General features: G+C 52.4%; 1 protein-coding gene across 1 annotated transcript; it reads left to right on the forward strand.

Moving 5' to 3' along the window:
• The first annotated feature begins 731 nt into the window (after positions 1-731).
• Positions 732-10,428, forward strand: MCM5 (minichromosome maintenance complex component 5). Its single transcript, XM_074168668.1, has 16 exons — positions 732-908; positions 1,796-1,922; positions 2,034-2,162; positions 2,630-2,802; positions 4,075-4,230; positions 4,335-4,501; positions 5,101-5,272; positions 5,444-5,555; positions 6,292-6,435; positions 6,738-6,803; positions 7,744-7,920; positions 8,025-8,137; positions 8,399-8,527; positions 8,792-8,934; positions 9,495-9,622; positions 10,070-10,428. The coding sequence occupies exons 1-16, from the start codon at positions 742-744 to the stop codon at positions 10,169-10,171; spliced, it is 2,205 nt and encodes a 734-aa protein (XP_074024769.1). The 5' UTR covers positions 732-741; the 3' UTR covers positions 10,172-10,428.
• Positions 10,429-18,198: the final 7,770 nt, after the last annotated feature.

Consider the following 18,198-nt stretch of genomic DNA (forward strand, 5'->3'; position numbering starts at 1 on the left):
CTTTCCGCCGCGCGCTGGTTTTGCCGCGAAAAAGTTGGTGGCGGCTTCTCGCGGGTCTCCAGGTGCGGAGCGGGGTCGCGGGTGGGGTATTCGGGGTGGGGGATCCCCTGGGGAACTGGGCGGGGGGGGGGGCGCAGTGCAGTGGGGAGAGGGTCGCGCGTGGGGTATTCGGGGTGGGGGATCCCCTGGGGCACTGAGCGGGGGGGGGCGCAGTGCAGTGGGTAGAGGGTCGCGCGTGGGGTATTCGGGGTGGGGGATCCCCTGGGGCACTGGGCGGGGGGGAGGCGCAGTGCAGTGGGGAGAGGGTCGCGCGTGGGGTATTCGGGATGGGGGATCCCCTGGGGCACTGGGCGGGGGGGGGCGCAGTGCAGTGGGGAGAGGGTCGCGCGTGGGGTATTCGGGATGGGGGATCCCCTGGGGCACTGGGCGGGGGGGAGGCGCAGTGCAGTGGGGAGAGGGTCGCGCGTGGGGTATTCGGGGTGGGGGATCCCCTGGGATACGGGGGGGGAGGGGGGCGGTGCGGTGCGTGGGGCGCGGTGCAGCGGGAAGGTGGTGCTGGTGGGGGGTCCCGTGGAGCACTGGGGGTGAGGGGACGAGGACGGGGGCAGTGCGTGGCGGGGCACAGTGCGGCGGGAGGGGGCCGGCATCTCCTGGGGTATTTGGCGCGGGTGGGGGGTGTGTGGGAGGAGGGGGTCGGGGCTGACCGTGGGCTCTCGCCCTCGCAGGGGAGCCGCCGTCACCATGTCCGGCTTCGATGACCCCGGCATCTACTACAGCGACAGCTTCGGGGGCGATGCGGCGGCGGACGAGGGGCAGATTCGGAAGTCCCAGCTGCAGAAGCGGTTCAAGGAGTTCCTGCGGCAGTACCGGGTGGGCACGGACCGGACGGGCTTCACCTTCAAATACAGGTGAGGCTGCGACCCCCCCCCCGCCCCGTCCTCTGCCGTAGCCTTAACCCCTCCTCTTTGCACATCCTGCCTGCTGTTAACCTCTCTCCTGCTGTGCCCTCCCCAGGTCTAGCACATCTCAGCGTTTCTTTTTCTGTAGACCGTAAAGAGCTCTTTGTCATTGTAAGAAATGCTGCTGTTCCCATTTAACCTTGTAGGGAAACCGAGGTCTGGTGTTCTCCCAGATTTTTTAAGCAGCCGGCCAGCAGCAGAGGTAGCACTAGAGGGATCCCCGCTGCCAAACTGGCCCCTGGTTCTGAAATTCAGGGTCTCTCCTCAAGTTCTAGTGCTTTCTGGTCTGGATTTTTGTCTGTATCCATTAAAATCAGTGCAGCACTGTCTGTGTGTGCCTTCTGAGGCTGTGAAGGTCCCTTGGCCATCCCTTCGCCTGTGGAGCTTGGAAAGACGACTGTGAGAGGACATACAGATGTATCGTGCAAGGCCTGGGATGATCTTTCACCTTTCATCTCTGACAAGCATCCCAGCTTTTTTAAGGAGAACATTGCCTGCTATGCTATTACTTTCTTTTTTAAATTGTATTTTAAGTTGGATAATAAGTATTATCCTGCATAGAATTTTTCTAATTGCCTATCTGGTCGCCTAACTGTAGTAAACAATTAGTGTTGTACTTTACATTGGCACTGGAAGCACTGGTGTCCCTGGTCTTAGGTCACATTTCAAAGCGATTTTGGGTGAAAAATTTGTCCAGGTCGCCTTGTGCATCTCTTGGCACTCTCCTGATTTGCTCCATTTGCTTTCCAAACCAAGGACTCCCTACTTGTCATGAGGTCACTGTGGGTGACCTGTGGTTTCTGCCCTTCAAACCTCTACCGCTTGCTGCCTTCCAGGGATGAGCTTAAACGGCACTATAACCTGAGTCAGTACTGGGTGGAGGTGGAGATGGAAGACTTGGCCAGCTTTGATGAAGATCTCGCTGACTATCTGTACAAGCAACCAGCGGAGCACCTGCAGCTGGTAAGGACAGAGTGGGTGGCTGACCTGATGCGCTGATGTTCTCACATTGTGAGAGCAGCCCTGACAACACGCTATAATATACCCCTAATAGCCTAGTTGTTCCCTTTCTAGTTGGAAGAAGCAGCAAAAGAAGTCGCAGATGAGGTCACCCGTCCTCGTCCTTCAGGGGAGGAAACTCTCCAAGACATCCAGGTCATGCTGAGATCGGATGCCAACGCAGCCAACATCCGCAGCCTGAAGGTGAGGTGAAGCCGCTGCCGCACTGAGCAGTAGTGGCAGGGCTTGCTCATGTGTGGGTGTGATGGCAGGGGAGCTTTCACTACTTGATCGTGTAGTTCAGGACATGGGTTGTACACTAATTTTCAAGCAGGGATACTCTGCAACTTAAATCTGACTGTAAAGGACTGTTATTACTGGCTCCTGCTGTGGGAATGTTATTGCTATTAGTGATGTTCTACACTTAGTGTTTAGTCCTTTTCTCTTTTGTTTTGAAATCAGCATGCCTTAAGTCATGCAACCTTCCCCTACTACTCTAGAGCAGGAGAGTGACAATGTCAAGAAATGCAGACTTTTTTGTTCTGGTACCTTAGCCCTATGCCTGTGGGAAGTGTAGCTAAGAAAGAACTGTGTTTCTTTAACATCTTGAGTTTCCCGTCCATCCTCCAGTGACACCTTTCTCACCTTCCCTTCAACCTTTTGCCTTTCAGTCTGACCAGATGTCCCACCTCGTGAAGATCCCTGGGATCGTAATTGCAGCGACCCCTGTGAGAGCCAAAGCCACCAAAATAGCCATCCAGTGCCGCAGCTGCCGTAACACCATCAGCAACATTGCGGTGCGCCCGGGCCTGGAGGGTTACGCTCTCCCCAGGAAATGTAACACGTAAGGACTGATACGGGGATACTGGTGGAGAAAAAAGGCTGCATTCCCTGCTTCGGCTCCCGCTCCGTCCCATGCCTGCTGCATAGAGTCAGCTCCCTGTCACACAAGGCAGAAGCATTTGCCTTCCCCCTTCATGTTGCCCGTGTGCACCTATGGCTGGCAGGTTTTAGCTCCATCCATCTACAACCACGCTGGTCGTGGTGCTGTATGACCAGTGCTGTAAGCTGTGTTGGTCAGCTGTGTCCGAGGAGGTCTTTACATCTGCAGGGCGCTTTGCCTCTTGTACCTAAAGGTTCATTCCTGCTTCCAGCTGTCCCATAATGCTCTGTAGGGCTGGTGTCTTAACTTCCTTTCAAGTGCTTATCTTTTCCAAACAAGCTCCTTGCTTTTATGTTCCCCCTCCCCAGGGGGCTGTTTTGTGTTACCTTCTGTAGGGACACGTTGCTACTAACTTTGAAATCCCACTTTACATCTCTTGATGCCCTTGCAAACCATAGGCATTAGGTGCTGTGCTGCAGCTCTTGTGCTGACTGATCCTGGTGGGTTGTGTCTTCAACCTCGTGCCTGCCAGTATTTATTTCCTGCGCCTTATCTCTAATGAGGTTTGAGAGGCCTTTGGGATAGGGATCGCTCTTGCGTGTGGTCTGTACAGCGCCTGGCCCCTGATCCTCATCTGCAGGAGTGCATCAGCCCTCTCGTGTTACCCTCCCCAAAAGCACTGTCCCCCACCTGCATGGAGTCAGGCATCCGTGGTGATGTGCTGAGACGGCAGCAGGACGTGGAGGTGCTCCTTGTTTCGGAGAGCGTGTATTCTAGCAAGGCAGATACGTCTCGAGAGACTGGGAGGTTGATGGCAGCCTTGTCACATCGCTAATTGCTTTCTCACCAGAAACCACTTAACATTTGCTTTGTGCACGAGGTTATAAAGAAAAATGCCCTGCCATGTTGCTGAGTTTGTACTGTTACCTTCTGTGTAATTAATGAATTACCTTCCTCGCCGCTTTTAGCTAGCAGGGGAAGGGGGGGGAGGCAGGGCGAGTATTCAGGCAAGTATCACCCTGTCTTTGGCTTGTTCTCATGCCTGCTTTCGGCAGCTGTTGAAGACAAGACAAAGGCCTTTGGTTCAGCCCTGTGTGACCGCCCTTCTCACTTGCTGGGCACCGCTCGGAGGGGTGGCTGCTCTGGGCCCTGTCACTGCTGTCCCCTCTACAGGGGGTCTCCCAGGGGTGGCTCTGGAGTGCCAGCAGCCTTCCCTGACTGATCTCTCTGCAGAGAACAAGCCGGCCGCCCAAAATGCCCACTGGACCCCTATTTCATCATGCCAGATAAGTGTAAGTGCGTGGACTTCCAGGTCCTGAAGCTGCAGGAGTCCCCAGACGCTGTGCCGCACGGGGAGATGCCCCGGCACTTGCAGCTGTACTGCGACAGGTACCAGTGCCATCTCCCCACCTCACCCTTCAGGGCTAGCGGGTGTTGCTGGTGCCATCCTTTCCCCTGCTACCATCCTTTGCTTTCCCCTTCCTCCTCTTTAGGTACCTGTGTGACAAAGTTGTCCCAGGGAACAGAGTCACTGTCATGGGCATCTATTCCATCAAGAAGTCTGCCCAGAGCAAGAACAGAAGCCGTGACAACGTGGGTGTGGGCATCCGAAGTGCTTACATCCGTGTGGTGGGCATCCAGGTGGACGTGGAGGGCTCAGGTGAGGGCTGCTTGTGGTGCCTGTCTGGTCTGTGTTGGGAGAACCTCCTTCCTGAACAAGGTGGTCCCTGTCAAGGACTGTATGAAGTCACAGCCTGGGTCCTTCTCTGCTGCTTATATAGCAGAAGGTTTGAGCCATTCCGGGGGTCTAACTTGCCCTGGATGCTCTATAGTCATGTCCTGTATGACTTTTTCTTAGTGATATTAAATAAGGAGGCTTCAGCCCGAGTTCTCCATGGTATTTAAGTGCTTTTATCTTATTGATCTTAGTGGGAATCTGCTAAGCCATCCCTGAGGATCTGGGCTGAAGTCAATGGTTAAAATTGAGCTATGTATTTAAAATATGGTCCTGACTGTAATTCTCCCTCTGGTTCCTCCAGAGCTGCTTTGCCCAAGGTCCTTGCTTTTTCCTACCAGCCTCTAGGGACACAGCCTTCCTTGCTGGCATAGCAAATGCCTGCCCTCTCTGTTCTTCCCACTTGGTGGCACTTGGCGTGATTTTCAAAAAGGGATTTTGGTGCTGGGGGTGTAGGGAGTGGTGCCATTTACTTTAAAACATCCATTGTTCACTGTTGCTTCATTCTCCTCCTCCCTGTACAGGACACAGCTTTGCTGGCTCAGTGACTCCTCAAGAAGAGGAGGAACTTCGTCGCCTTGCTGCCATGCCCAACGTCTATGAGACCATCGCCAAGAGCATCGCGCCCTCCATCTATGGCAGCACCGACATCAAGAAGGCCATTGCTTGCCTCTTATTTGGAGGCTCTCGCAAGAGGTAAGGAGGGAAAAGCAAGCCTGGTGGAGAGGGAGTGGTGGCAAGGCTGTCAGTCATGGCACAAAGCCCTCATACTATCTTCTGGCAGTGCTACTAACCACCTGCCACTTGTTACCAAAATGAAGGCACATCTTCCCTCCTTCCTCTCTTTTTCCTACTCTGTTGTGCCAGGCTCCCGGATGGACTGACCCGCAGAGGAGACATCAACTTACTGATGCTGGGTGACCCTGGCACGGCCAAATCCCAGTTGCTGAAGTTTGTTGAGAAGTGTTCCCCCATTGGGGTAGGTGGTGTACTGCTGCTCCTTTCTTCCTTCTGCTCCTTGCATAGCACCAAAGACCAAGCCTTTGTCATAGCAGATATCTCCTGTGCATCCACGGCTGGATGGGCTGGCAGAGGTTCGAACTGCCATTTCTGGTGCTGGCCTGGAAGAGACGGGGTGGAAGGATGGGGAGAAGCAAGTAATGCCTTTCATTATGATATGAGCCAGGCTATTTGCAGACGTCCAAAGATGTGACTGCTGCTGTTGTTGATTGTTGAGACTTGATCAGTGGAGAGGCTGGCTGGTCAGGACAAATGAATTTGACTGCATCTCAGGCACGGACCTCCAGGCTGAGCCCAGGCATGAAATTATATTTTCAGCTGTGTTTTCTTGTGGTCTCTATTAAACTCAGCCTCTGGCTGCGTTGTTCCCTGAGGGAGAAAACAAAGCTAATGCAGCAGCCCACCAAACAATGAATCGCTCTGTTCTGTACTTAATACCTGTATTTGTGTGTCTGCAAGCCCTCTGGTGCGTCACAGCTGCTTAGTCCGAGGCCTGGGACTAGGCAATAGTCTTGCTCTGTACCCAGCAGGTCTGCTTTCAGCATGTGCTGAGAACTTTTCCTGGAGGTCCTTGTGTTTCCTCCAGCAGCTCTGAATTTTGTGGTGCTGGGGGTGCTTTGTCCTCCAGCTGGAGTGGTGGGTTCCTGGATCCCACAGTGGTTGATATGCTGTCTCCTTGTCCCGCATGCTGCTAGGTATACACTTCAGGGAAAGGCAGCAGCGCTGCTGGCTTGACGGCCTCGGTGATCCGCGACCCTTCCTCCAGGAGTTTCTTCATGGAGGGAGGAGCCATGGTGCTGGCGGACGGGGGAGTGGTGTGCATCGATGAGTTTGACAAGGTACCCAGGGGCTGCCTACATGGCAGCGGGGAAGAGAGCCCTTGGGCTGCCAGCTGCTCCCAGGAGAGCCCAGAGCTGCAGGATTAAAGGCAGCTCTCCTCAGGCTGCCTCGCTTTCTTTCGGGGAAGGTCGGGGGACGGGGCTGCAGGGAAGTTCTGGTTACATCTTCGCTGTTGGGTAAAGGTCCTTGCAGAGCTTTACCTCAGGGGTCAGCGTTGGTGGGTGTGTAACTGAAGTCTGATGGAGGTGACTGATGGTGACTTTTTTCTCCCCACCTTATTTCTGCCACCTCGGATGAGAAGATGCGGGAGGATGACCGTGTGGCCATACACGAGGCCATGGAGCAGCAGACTATCTCCATTGCTAAGGTAAGCTGCAGGTGCACATCGCCTCGAGGCGGGAGCCTGACTTGCCACTGGGTTTCTGAGAGCCCAGCAACCAGTGGTCACGTATCTTTTGCCAGAATTGCCCAATTTAGAGTCCAGGCAGTGGTTTTGATGGTTACTGGTTTCCAGCCCTGCCTGAAGGCTTTGGGTTGTCTTCGCTCAGGCAGCCTGAACTTCAGTGGGACTGAAATGAGTTCCTCCTGCTCTGCCTGTTCTCTGCTCCTCTGGATTTAGTAGTTCTGCTGATGTTCCTGTGTCACAGCCTAATTTCACTTCTTTTTCTTCCTTTTCCCTGCTCTCCATCCCCTTGGAAGATCTACAGAAACTGCCTGACATCCTGATGCCAGGTCTTCTCTCAAATCAGAATCTCTTTATTTCCACTGCTCAACTTCATTTTTTTTTTTTTTTTATTTTATTTTTTTTCTTGTAGCACCTCTGCTCCCTCCTGGTCACTCTGGCTCACTCCATAGCTGTTCAGTCCCTGGTAGCCGAGCACCCACCACGGCTGGTCCTTGCTGGTCGCTCTTGCCCTGCTACCTGCAAACCTGTGCTTTTCCCCTGGGGATGCCCAGGGAGACTCAGCCCTGGCCACCCAGTTTCTGGCTTAGATCAAAAACTTGGGGTGGAGTCTTGTGTGTCCTTGCCCTTGACGTGAGGTTTTAAGTGAAGTTACTCAGCGCTCAAGTCTCAGCTGAAGCCAGCCTTCCTCCAGAAAGGCATGCGCGCCCAACCCCATGTAGCTTCTGTGCTGACCCCTCTCCAATGCGGAACCATTATATAGAAACCAGGTGCTACTTAAAGGGTTTTATTTAAATGCAAGTGACTGAGGAGGTGTCCTTGCAAACTGCTTTGGACCTTTCACTAGCCCTGCTTGTGACGTGGACGTGGTTTTGACCCCATCCATTTCTCCTTCCCCCCACAGGCAGGAATCACAACCACTCTCAACTCCCGCTGCTCAGTGCTGGCTGCTGCCAACTCTGTCTTCGGGCGCTGGGATGAGACCAAGGGCGAGGAGAACATTGATTTTATGCCCACCATCCTGTCCCGATTTGACATGATTTTCATCGTCAAGGATGAGCACAATGAGGAGCGAGACATGGTGGGCTGGGGCGTGTGGGTGCAGCTGGGACTTACAGTGCCCCATTTCTTGGGAGGAGGCAGCGGTGGGGTTTCCAGCTGCCTGATTGCCCTCTGCTCTCCTAGACGCTGGCCAAGCACGTGATGTCCTTACATGTGAGCGCCTTGACACAGACCCAGGCCGTGGAGGGCGAGATTGAGCTGAACAAGCTGAAGAAGCTCATCTCCTTCTGTCGGACGTGAGTGAGAGGCATGACTTTTTGCCAGTACCTGGGCTGCAGGGTGGGAGGTGTTTGGGAGAAGGGAACCGTGCAGCCAGTATTTGCCAGTGCTCTGTCCAAGTGACATTTTTTTAACTCGTGCCCGGAAAAAAGGGAAGTAAGAGCAGCTCACAATGGTGCCACAGCGTGGCATGAGGAAGCAAGGAGTGCCTGGGGGCCTCCCTGCCCAGGGGACCGTCCCCGATGGCCACCACCTCCAGCTCCTGTCCCGCCTTGCAGGAAGTGTGGCCCTCGGCTGTCAGCGGCGGCAGCAGAGAAGCTGAAGAACCGCTACATCCTGATGCGGAACGGCACTCGCCAGCACGAGCAGGAGAGCGACCGCCGCTCCAGCATCCCCATCACTGTCCGGTGAGCAACCCTGCCCTCTTCACCCCACCAGAACCCTTGGGGTTGCATCACTGGGTGCCACCTGGGGTAGCCCAGGAGGGGAGTTAGTGGGATGCTGGGGTTTGAAGGAGTCCTCTGTGAATGGGACAACGTTGGAAGTGCTGCAGAGTGGGGAAAGGAGGTGCCTGGAGTGGGGTAGGTGGGGGGTGTCAGGGGTTGGGGGGGAAAGGAGAAAAACCCCTCAGAACCGCAGTAGAAAGTAGGGAACATCTCATTTGGCCGTAGGCAGCTGGAGGCTATCGTGCGCATTGCTGAGTCCCTGGCGAAGATGAAGCTTCAGCCTTTTGCTACTGAGGCAGATGTTGAGGAAGCCTTGCGGCTCTTCCATGTGTCCACGCTTGATGCAGCCATGTCGGGCAGCCTGTCAGGTGAGGGGGAGATGCTCTGTGCTGGGGGCAGGTGTGACATGCTTGACCTGGCTGCTCAGGTCAAGGAGATCCGAACTTCCCTCCTGGGAAGGGGCAGGGGGTGCTACAAGGCACCCACGGGACAGATCTGAGCAAAGGCAAAGCAATGCCAGTGGCAGCAAGGAGCCATCATGGTCCTGGGGCTGTGACTCACAGGGAGAGCAACAACAAATGACACTGAGGGTCCCTACCTGTGGTGGGCAGGGGAGAGATCGTTTGGCTCCTTATGGTCCCAAGGGCAGAGTCCAACCTGTTAGTCCTCTAATGTCTTCCCTATGGGGGTGGAGACAAAGCCTCCCTGGGAGGCAGCGCAGCACAAAGGGTTTCAAGGAAGCTTCAGCAGTCAGTTCCATGTTCAGCTGTGTCTTTGAAGCTCCACAGCCTTTGATGGTGGATTTGCTCATGGGTTCCCTAAAGTCTTCGAGACACACAGATGTGGTGGGAGACACAGGAGACAAAGCCAGAATGCCTGAGAGCGACATCTGGGCAGTGCAGAGAGCTCACATAGCCTTTCCCTCCAGGGGCAGAAGGCTTCACGACACAGGAGGACCAAGAGATGCTGTCTCGCATTGAGAAGCAGCTCAAGCGCCGCTTTGCCATCGGCTCTCAGGTGTCAGAGCACAGCATTGTCCAGGACTTCATGCGGCAGGTGGGCCTGGGACTCTGCGGAGGGTTGGGCTGTGAAACCAAGCATGCCAGACTGCCTCTTAGGGTGAAACCCATTCCCTAAGAGGTGGCTGGAGAGCCTTTTGGTCATACCTGCTTTTGAAGTTGTTTACAAGGAGTGGTGGGCAATGTGATTGCAGAGTTTTAAGGGAGGTGAGAACTCACTCAATTTTCTGCAGAAGCACTGAGTTTTGGGGCTGTTCGGGTAGTTTGGGGTCCTACCTTCCAAACCAAAACTGTTTATTTTGTGATACTGGCTGCAGTCAGAGCTAAAATAGTGAAACCAGAAAGGAGCATCGGCACCTGGTGCGACTGGACTCCCTCCTTCTGAAGAGGCACAGTCAGGCTTTAGCGGTGGTTGCAGATTCTCAGGGGGCTGCAGTGAGCTTTTCACTGCTGGCTCATCTCCCTGTGTTCTCCCCTTTTCCAGAAATACCCAGAACATGCCATCTACAAGGTGCTGCAGCTGATGATGCGGCGGGGAGAGATCCAGCACCGCATGCAACGCAAAGTCCTCTACCGCATCAAGTGACCTCCCCGTCCCACACATGGGGAGGGAACTGCTGCTGCCTGAGGCCTGCCCATGTTTGGGCGGAGAGCCCCGTGGCGTCGGTGCCTGCTCCTGGAAATAGCTTTTCCTGGGGACCAAACAGCCTGGAGCCTCCCTCTGAAACCAGGGTTTGGGGCAGTCGGGGTTCCCCTTGGGTGCTTTGTCTATGTGTCACATCAGTGGTTCTTCAAACTCTGAAAGGTTTTAGTTTGTATTAAAATAAAAAAACTGATATTGGTAGCCTAGGGTCTTTGGCTGCCTGGAGGGACAGAGGGGATGTACTCTCTTCCCCCATCGGTGGCAGTGTAGGATTGTGGTTGGGAAGACCTTACTTCTGCTCCCCCTGTGTTGCCCACTGCCCACCTTGGGAACTCACCTCAAGGCAGGACATAGACCTGTGGGCAGCACCAGCACCCCTGAAGGTAGAAAATCATGTCTCACTTGGGGTTTGATCTGTATTAAGGCATAAATCCTGTTTGTTCCAGCTGCCCTGTTGGGCTTAGCCATGCAGGAGGCACCTTAGCCCGTCATTGCGAGCAGGCTGCTGCCATCTTCCCTGTCTGCCAGCGGCAGCAAAGGAAACTACCTGCTCTTCCCTGCTTCAAAGTTGCTCTTTGTTTATCCTTCCTTCCTGTCTCCAAGGACTGTGGTAGGTAAGTACTTTGCCCTGCAGTGTAAAGGGCATGCATGAAAGCCTTGCTGGAGGCATGGGCAGAGCCCCCTGTCTTGACCCAGTGGGGTAGAGCGGTGCCAGTTAAGGATGGGGATGGAGGGTGATGTCCAAGAGCTATGTGCTCTCCTCACCAAACCTCTACTGCCTTGTTTATGAGATGGCAGCCAGGGGGAGGGCCGTCCCACTTGCCAGGAGCCTGAGCCTCTCCTGGGTTTTTTGCCCCAGGAGGGACTTGTGCAGCCACTCGCCCTTCTGCGTTTACTGTGTGACCTTGCACTTGTCAAACTCCCGAGGTTTTTGCCACTTCTAGCAAAGTAGTATTGGTTCTCTTAAGTGTTCTCCTGAAGATGGGAGGAGTGGGTACATCCCTGCCCTCAGCAGCTCAGGGCCAGCTCAGAAGTGCAAGAGTGCAGGTGGGGAACTCTGAAGACAGTGCAATGTCGGGCACTGCAGGTGGGTGAAGCCCCTGCGGGTGCCAGAAAAGCTGCTATCGTATATGTGAGTGACCTTCAGGCTGAAAAAACACACCTCAGGAGAGGCTTCATTAGCAAAAGAAATGTTCAGGGCCAGCAGAGGGTACCAGAGCCTTGAGGATGCTGGGCTGCGGTGCTGCACACAGTGCTGCCTCCTCCTCCAAAAGGAGAAACTAAGGGGTCCTTTTGGGCTGGGGTGGTGCGATGCAGGGTGCATCCATCCTGGCAGCTGTCACACAAAGGGTGGGCTCCCCTCTGGCCCATGGGGGCTGAACAGTATCCCTGTTTGCTTCCATTTGGGTGTTCTCAGAGGTGCACGGTGCCCTCTGTACACAGCTGGAGCTGGTTATGGGGTCAGGGGTCCATCTGCAGGGAATGGGGAGGTGGTGGCCCTGACTAGATAGGCTCTACTTTGGAGAAACAGCCTCTTGCTCTTCATCCTCCTGTTTTTCAGATGGGCCTGACCTTTGTGGAGGGGAGAGGAGGCTGGCCCACAGGCTCCCTGCAGGGATGGGTCTCAGGAAATCAGTGATTTTATTGCCCTTTATTTTTGCAAGTGTACTTCACTTGTGCACTTCATGTGTGAGACACCTCACAAGGCTTCTTGGAGTGAGCCACACTGGGGCAAAAGTGGGCTGTTTTTCCCTTAAAACCCTTCTTTTCCCTTAAAAAAAAAAAAAAAGATGCATTTGTCTCCTCAAACTGCTCTGTGGTGGGAATGCAGCTGCTGTGAGTTGCTGCTGTAGGGAGAGTATCGGCTCCATAGAGGAGGAATAGGTGGAAGTGAAAATAACAGGGCCAGATCCTCACTTGGAGACTGAAGTTCTCAAAACTGCCAATGTCTGTTTGAAAGCACCCCACCCTCTTTGCAAACTCCTGCACTCCTGGTCAAGCACTTGATATTGCAGCATGAGCAGATGGCCTGTTAGAGCAGGGTCAGCACTGCTGTTTCCCTGCCACACGCTGTAGCCCATGCAGCACCGTAGTAACAGGTCCTACAGGTTTTTCAGCCCCTGCCACCCTTCCCCAGTACCTCTGTGTCCTTGCTTTAGAGCTGCTGGCAGTACCCATCTAACTACAGTCCTTCTTCCAGAGGTGCAGCAAAACAGGGAGGCTGCGAGTCTCCATTCCCAGGCTTGGAAAGAGCAGCCAGCAATATGCCGCCATTCAGTGAGACCTGGACCAGGCTAGAGAGTTGGGCAGAGAGGAACCTAATGAAGTTCAACAAAGGCAAGTGTAAGGTCCTGCACTTAGGGAAGAACAACCTCGTACACCAGTACAGGTTAGGGTTTTACCTACTGGAGAGCAGCTCTGTGGAGAAGGACACAGGAGCCCTGGTGGACAAGTTGACCATGAGCCAGCAATGTGCCCTTGTGGCCAAGAAGGCCATTGGTATTCTGCAGCGCGTTAAAAAGAGGGTGGGCAGCAGGTCAAGGGAGGTTATCCTCCCCCTCTACTTTGCCCCATTGAGGCCACATCTGGAGTACTGTGTCCTGTTCTGAGCTCCCCAGTTCAAGAAAGACAAGGAACTACTGGAGAGAGTGCAGCGAAGGGCTATGAAGATGATTAGGGGACTGGAGCATTTCTCTTATGAGGAAAGGCAGAGGGACCTGTGTCTGTTTAGCCTGGAAAAGTGTTTAGCAGTGTGCCCAGGTGGCCAAAAAGGCCAATAGCATCCTGGCCTGTATCAAGAACAGTGTAGTGAGTAGGACCCGAGAGGTGATCGTCCCCCTGTACTCGGCACTGGTGAGACCCCACCTCGAGTACTGCGTCCAGCTTTGGGCCCCCTACCACAGGAAAGACATTGAGGTGCTGGAGCAGGTCCAGAGAAGGGCAACGAAGCTGGTGAGGGGTCTGGAGCACAAGTCTTACGAAGAGAGGCTGAGGGAGCTGGGGTTGTTCAGTCTGGGGAAGAGGAGACTGAGGGGAGACCTTATTGCTCTCTACAAGTACCTGAAAGGAGGCTGTAGAGAGGCGGGGGTCGGTCTCTTCTCCCAAGTTACAGATGATAGGACAAGAGGCAATGGCCTCAAGTTGCGCCAGGGGAAGTTCAGGTTAGATATTAGGAAATATTTCTTTACTGAAAGGGTTATCAGGCATTGGAATGGGCTGCCCAGGGAGGTGGTTGAGGCACCATCCCTGGAGGTATTCAAGAGAGGAGTTGACATAGTGCTTGGGAATATGGATTAGTGTTGGGTGGTGTGGTGGTGTGTGTGTGGGTTGCGTGTGTGGTGGTTTTTGGTTTTGTTTTTTTTTGTGTTTTTTTTTTTTTTTTTTTTTCATTGGTTGGACTAGATGATCTTAAAAGGTCCCTTCCAACCTCTGTGATTCTGTGATTCTGTGAAAAGAAAAGGCTGAGAGGAGATCTTATCAATGCTTATAAATGTTTAAAGGGCGGGTGTCAAGAGGATGGGGCCAGACTCTTTTCAGTGCTGCCCAGTGACAGGACAAGGGGGAACGTGCACAAACTGGAACACAGGAAATTCCACCTGAACATGAGGAGAAACTTCTTTACTTTGAGGGTGGCAGAGCACTGGAACAGGCTGCCTAGAGAGGTTGTGGAATCTCCTTCTATGGAGATATTCAAAACCCACCTGGATGTTCCTGTCCAACCCGCTCTGGGTGACCCCACTTTGGCAGGAGGGTTGGACTAGATGATCTTCAGAGGTCCCTTCCAACCCCTGCCATTCTGTGATGGAGAGAGGCTGGGTGGGGAGAGAGTGTCCTGGGAAGGGGACTGGGGAGGGGAACACAGTGCAAAGGGTTTCGTTCCCATCACTCTTGTTTTCTTCCTTCCTGCTGCCTGCAGACCTCCCGCAGCCTTTCCCTATGATCTTTGCTCTGTGCTGGAGCAGTAGCACATGGCTGGATTTCAGCTGCTGACTGCCAGTGGTGGTCATGTGGTGCTCATGGGTTTTAAAAGAACCAACATCTCAAGGTACATCAAGCTATGCTGCTTGTTGGCAGGTGCGGAGGTTGGAAATTCTTTTTGGTTTTTTTTTGTTTTTTTTTTTTTTTTGTTGTTGTTTTCATGACATGATAGGGAGCAGAGGTATATTTCTGTGACGGGGATCAGAATGATTGATCTCTTCGTGCTATGAAATGTGTTGATTATATGGTACGAGGTTATGTAAGTGTACGTACGGCTTAAAACAACATTGTTTAGCAATTAATGTATGCAGCTCTATCACAAGAAGCAGAGCTGGGATGTGCGCAACTCTGGCATTATCTTGGAACTTGAGATCATTGATTAGTAATGGCTTGTTTTGATCATTGCACTGCAGATGGAAATTTTTGTGAGGAAAAGCAGTTCTGATTTGTATAGAGTTGTAGTGCTTGGTGGTGTCTACTTGATAAGGGATTGGTGGTCCTCCCGGTGAAGATGGCCAGATTTTTGCTCAGTGATAGCTTCTTGATAAAGGAGTGGTCATCCTCCTGGTGAAGGTGTCTCTTCTTGGTCATCCCTGACATTTCGGCTTACTGAGACTTGGAACAGAGTCCCTGTCTGGGTGTCCTTAGATGACAAAAATACCGTCCTCAAATCCAAGGCCAATAGGGAGAGTAAAACCAGACACATGTAGCCACTTCACATCTGAGCAGCGCAACGTCCCCTTACCTAGCCTACAGAGTTGACCTTGTCCCTTTCTTAATTCAGCGCTATGTCACTGGCACAGGAGACCTCTTCTCCACCGTTAGCCTGTCTCCTTGGGAAGTACAGTTGGGTGAGTGTACCCACCCCAAACCAGGCAGCCACCAGGGATGCTCAGGTGCCTTTGATTCAAAGCCTGGGCCTGTGTAAGAGCCACCCACCTCTTCCCACAATGAATTAGCCCCCAAAGAACTTGTAGGTTACATGTAATTCTGTATGAGATGTGTTAGTTTGTGTGAGCAGAGTGGAGTTTCTCACTCCAAAAAGATCCAGCGCACTGGGTTCTTCCCAGCTTTTTTGGTTCTCCATGGAAGGGCTGGGTTGGGATTCATCTGACCAGGCATCAAGAGCTATGTCTGAGCAAGGCTTTCTCTGTGTCAGTGCAGGGGAGCGAGTGCTTCCAGAGAGCAAGTTGCTTTATCCAAAGTAAATGTTTAAAACAAACCAGAGAAGCTGTGCCCTAAATGCATTTGTTTTCTCTCTGTTGACTACAAAAGGAGGTTAGGGCAACTAGATCGAGTACATATTTTTGCATCATAGGCATCTCAAGCTGGGGAAGTGTGCATGTCCTTCCTCCCTGCGTGCTGCACTGATGTATTGGAGGAGAAGGGCTTTGGTGAAGGCTTGTTTTGGATGCCTAACTTTGGGGCAGCTTCACTAGATTTGATTCTCTTTCCTCTTACACCAAGCTCATCAGACTATTTCTGTGGAAACGTCAGTGGAGCTCCACTACTGTAAAATCCAGCAAAGCTGAGTCATCACATCTGAACCCCTCGGATCTCTTCCATCTCCATGTAGGATGGGAGCTGTTGCAATGTTAGCAACATAACCTCTGAGAGTGTTGTGAGTGTCACTTCCTCCGTAAAATAAAACAAAACCGAACTGCAGAATCCTGAGGGCTATTGCTCAAGGATGTGAGAGAAACACCGGCAAGCAGAATATGCTGATATGGGCAATGTGAGAAATGATCTAAGCTGGTCTACCAGGCCCCGACCTCTGATGAAAGAAGCCAGGGCTCCTTCCCCCTGTCTGCTACTGATTTACTGGGCCAGTTGAGCAAGCACTTCATCTCCTTGTCTGTCTTGGATAATAACCATTTTGGAGCACAGACCACTTCTTACCATAATTTTGTGTAGTGCCTGGCTCAATGGTAGCCCAATCTCAGTGGCAGAGTCTACCTGCTGACACAAATAATATTAACATGAGCTAGGGCCTCTCTAGCCCTTGCCAGGCTGAGAACTGATCTCCTGGAGGCAGGGAAATCCCTGTCCTTTGCTCAAGAGACAAAGGGAAAAGTCTCTGGGAGGGAGACTGCAGTGCAGCCATGCCCTGCTGCCCACTACTGTTTTCAATCCTGCTGGCTTCACAGGCAGGCAGGACATCAGGGGTACAACATGCTAGATCAACTCTCAGAGTTGCCTGCTAGTAATGGGATGCTAAGGGACACGCATCAGAGAATGTCCCCTGGACCATCTGCTGCTTCTTGGTCATTCCTCTCTTCTGTGCCCTTGAGCTTTCATCCAGCTAAGATGCTCCACCTCTCCTCCCTGTTCTTGATCTTTACCACATCTCACTCCTTTTTATTTCTAATGATTTGGGTTTTGTTTTTTGTTTTTTTCCCTTCAGATTCCTATGTGGACAATTTGGCCAGAGAGCACACAGACGTCTGTCCAGAAAAGCGGGACTATACTGATTTATATACCCTTTGCACCACACAATTTTGGGCCCTCAGAATGAAAGCAGGAGCGTTTTCTTGCCTGCCTTGATCAAAGTGCCCATGCTTGCTGAATGGAAAGCAGGTGTATCCACATCTGGCCACATGCTGTGTGCTCATCAGCATCCAGCACCTCTGCAGTAAAAATAGGCATCTATTAATAGATATGTAGGCCTCTTTCCTTTCTGGAAAGCCTTCGCGTGATAGAATCTGTCAGGTCTCAAGCTGCACCTGCTACTTCGTGGACTCTGTCACAAGTGATCATAAAGATGAACTTCAGTATATCACTAGGACTATGGAGTTAAATACACACTGCTCAAAATACTTATAAGGTTTCTAGAACAAAGGTTGACAGGTCATCTAGCATACAGGTAATGCCCACCATCCTTGATCCTGGCACCAGAATAAGGTGCATATTCAACATTATCAGTTATCTTCTCTTTGTCCTTTGTGATGAGGAGGTGTTTGGTAGTCTGACCAGTGGTGCAGAGACTGTCACCAACCTGGGACATCCGTATGGGTCTGGCAGGTAAAGGGTGAGGGCCTGGGTTAGGGATAACCAAAGGACTTGAAGAGGGGAAGAGGTTTCCCAGTGCCACATGGCTCTCACAAACTGGTCAGAGGCAGAGCCCTATGTACTTGATGCTCAGTCCAGATCTTTCGGCAGCAGAGTTGCTTCAATAGGGGAATTACAATGTCTGATTTACCTGGATTCTCCTGAGTCAGGCAATTAAAATATAATGGTTTCCACAGCAACATCACTACTGCCACACTGCACCAACGTCACTTTACTATACCCTAATCAGGTATAGATGCAAGTTACAGTAATAGATACATCACACGGGAAGAAGGTGAGGCTTCCCCAGTCTTGAGTTGAACTGCAGCTTGAGGTGTCAGAAGGGCCCTTTTGGCCTAGCTCACCTGACCTCCTGCATGACACAAGCCTTGAAGTCCAGCCAAGGAGCCCAGCGATTGGAGCACTCCATTGGGCAAATGTAAATTCTTGCTGGCTGCCTTCTTTTGATGTAAGATCGGTTTGCTTTCCAAGAGGGTGAAAGACTCTAAAATGACCAAGAAGAGTTGATGCCAAAGGGACTCAATGTTTTCCCTGATAAACATCACCAACTGGTAGGATGGCAAAGTGCAGCAGCACGTGTATTTCTGGCTGGGACCACACAGAAATCCCGTGTGGCCATGCAGAATCAGACAAGACCGATCCACACCTGTATTTCATGTGACCTGGCAGGTGTATTGCCTCAGTGCCTCCACATGCTGTGCTATTTGACAGCTTTCCAAAACCTTAGTGGAGAAGCCAGGACTTCTGTTCTTTTGTCTCTTGCTCTGGCGAAAAGGGTAGCATTAGGTCAGAGAACCAGCTCAGAAGGAGAAACGCAGCATTTGGGTCCCTGCTCTATGAGAAAAAACAGAAGACCTATATGTTTGTGGCTCATGCTGCATGCCCCAAACCCAGAGACATGAAATTTACAGTCATGACCCCTT

This window comes from Numenius arquata, chromosome 2 (genome assembly GCF_964106895.1).
Source record: "Numenius arquata chromosome 2, bNumArq3.hap1.1, whole genome shotgun sequence".
Taxonomy (NCBI): Eukaryota; Metazoa; Chordata; class Aves; order Charadriiformes; family Scolopacidae; genus Numenius; species Numenius arquata.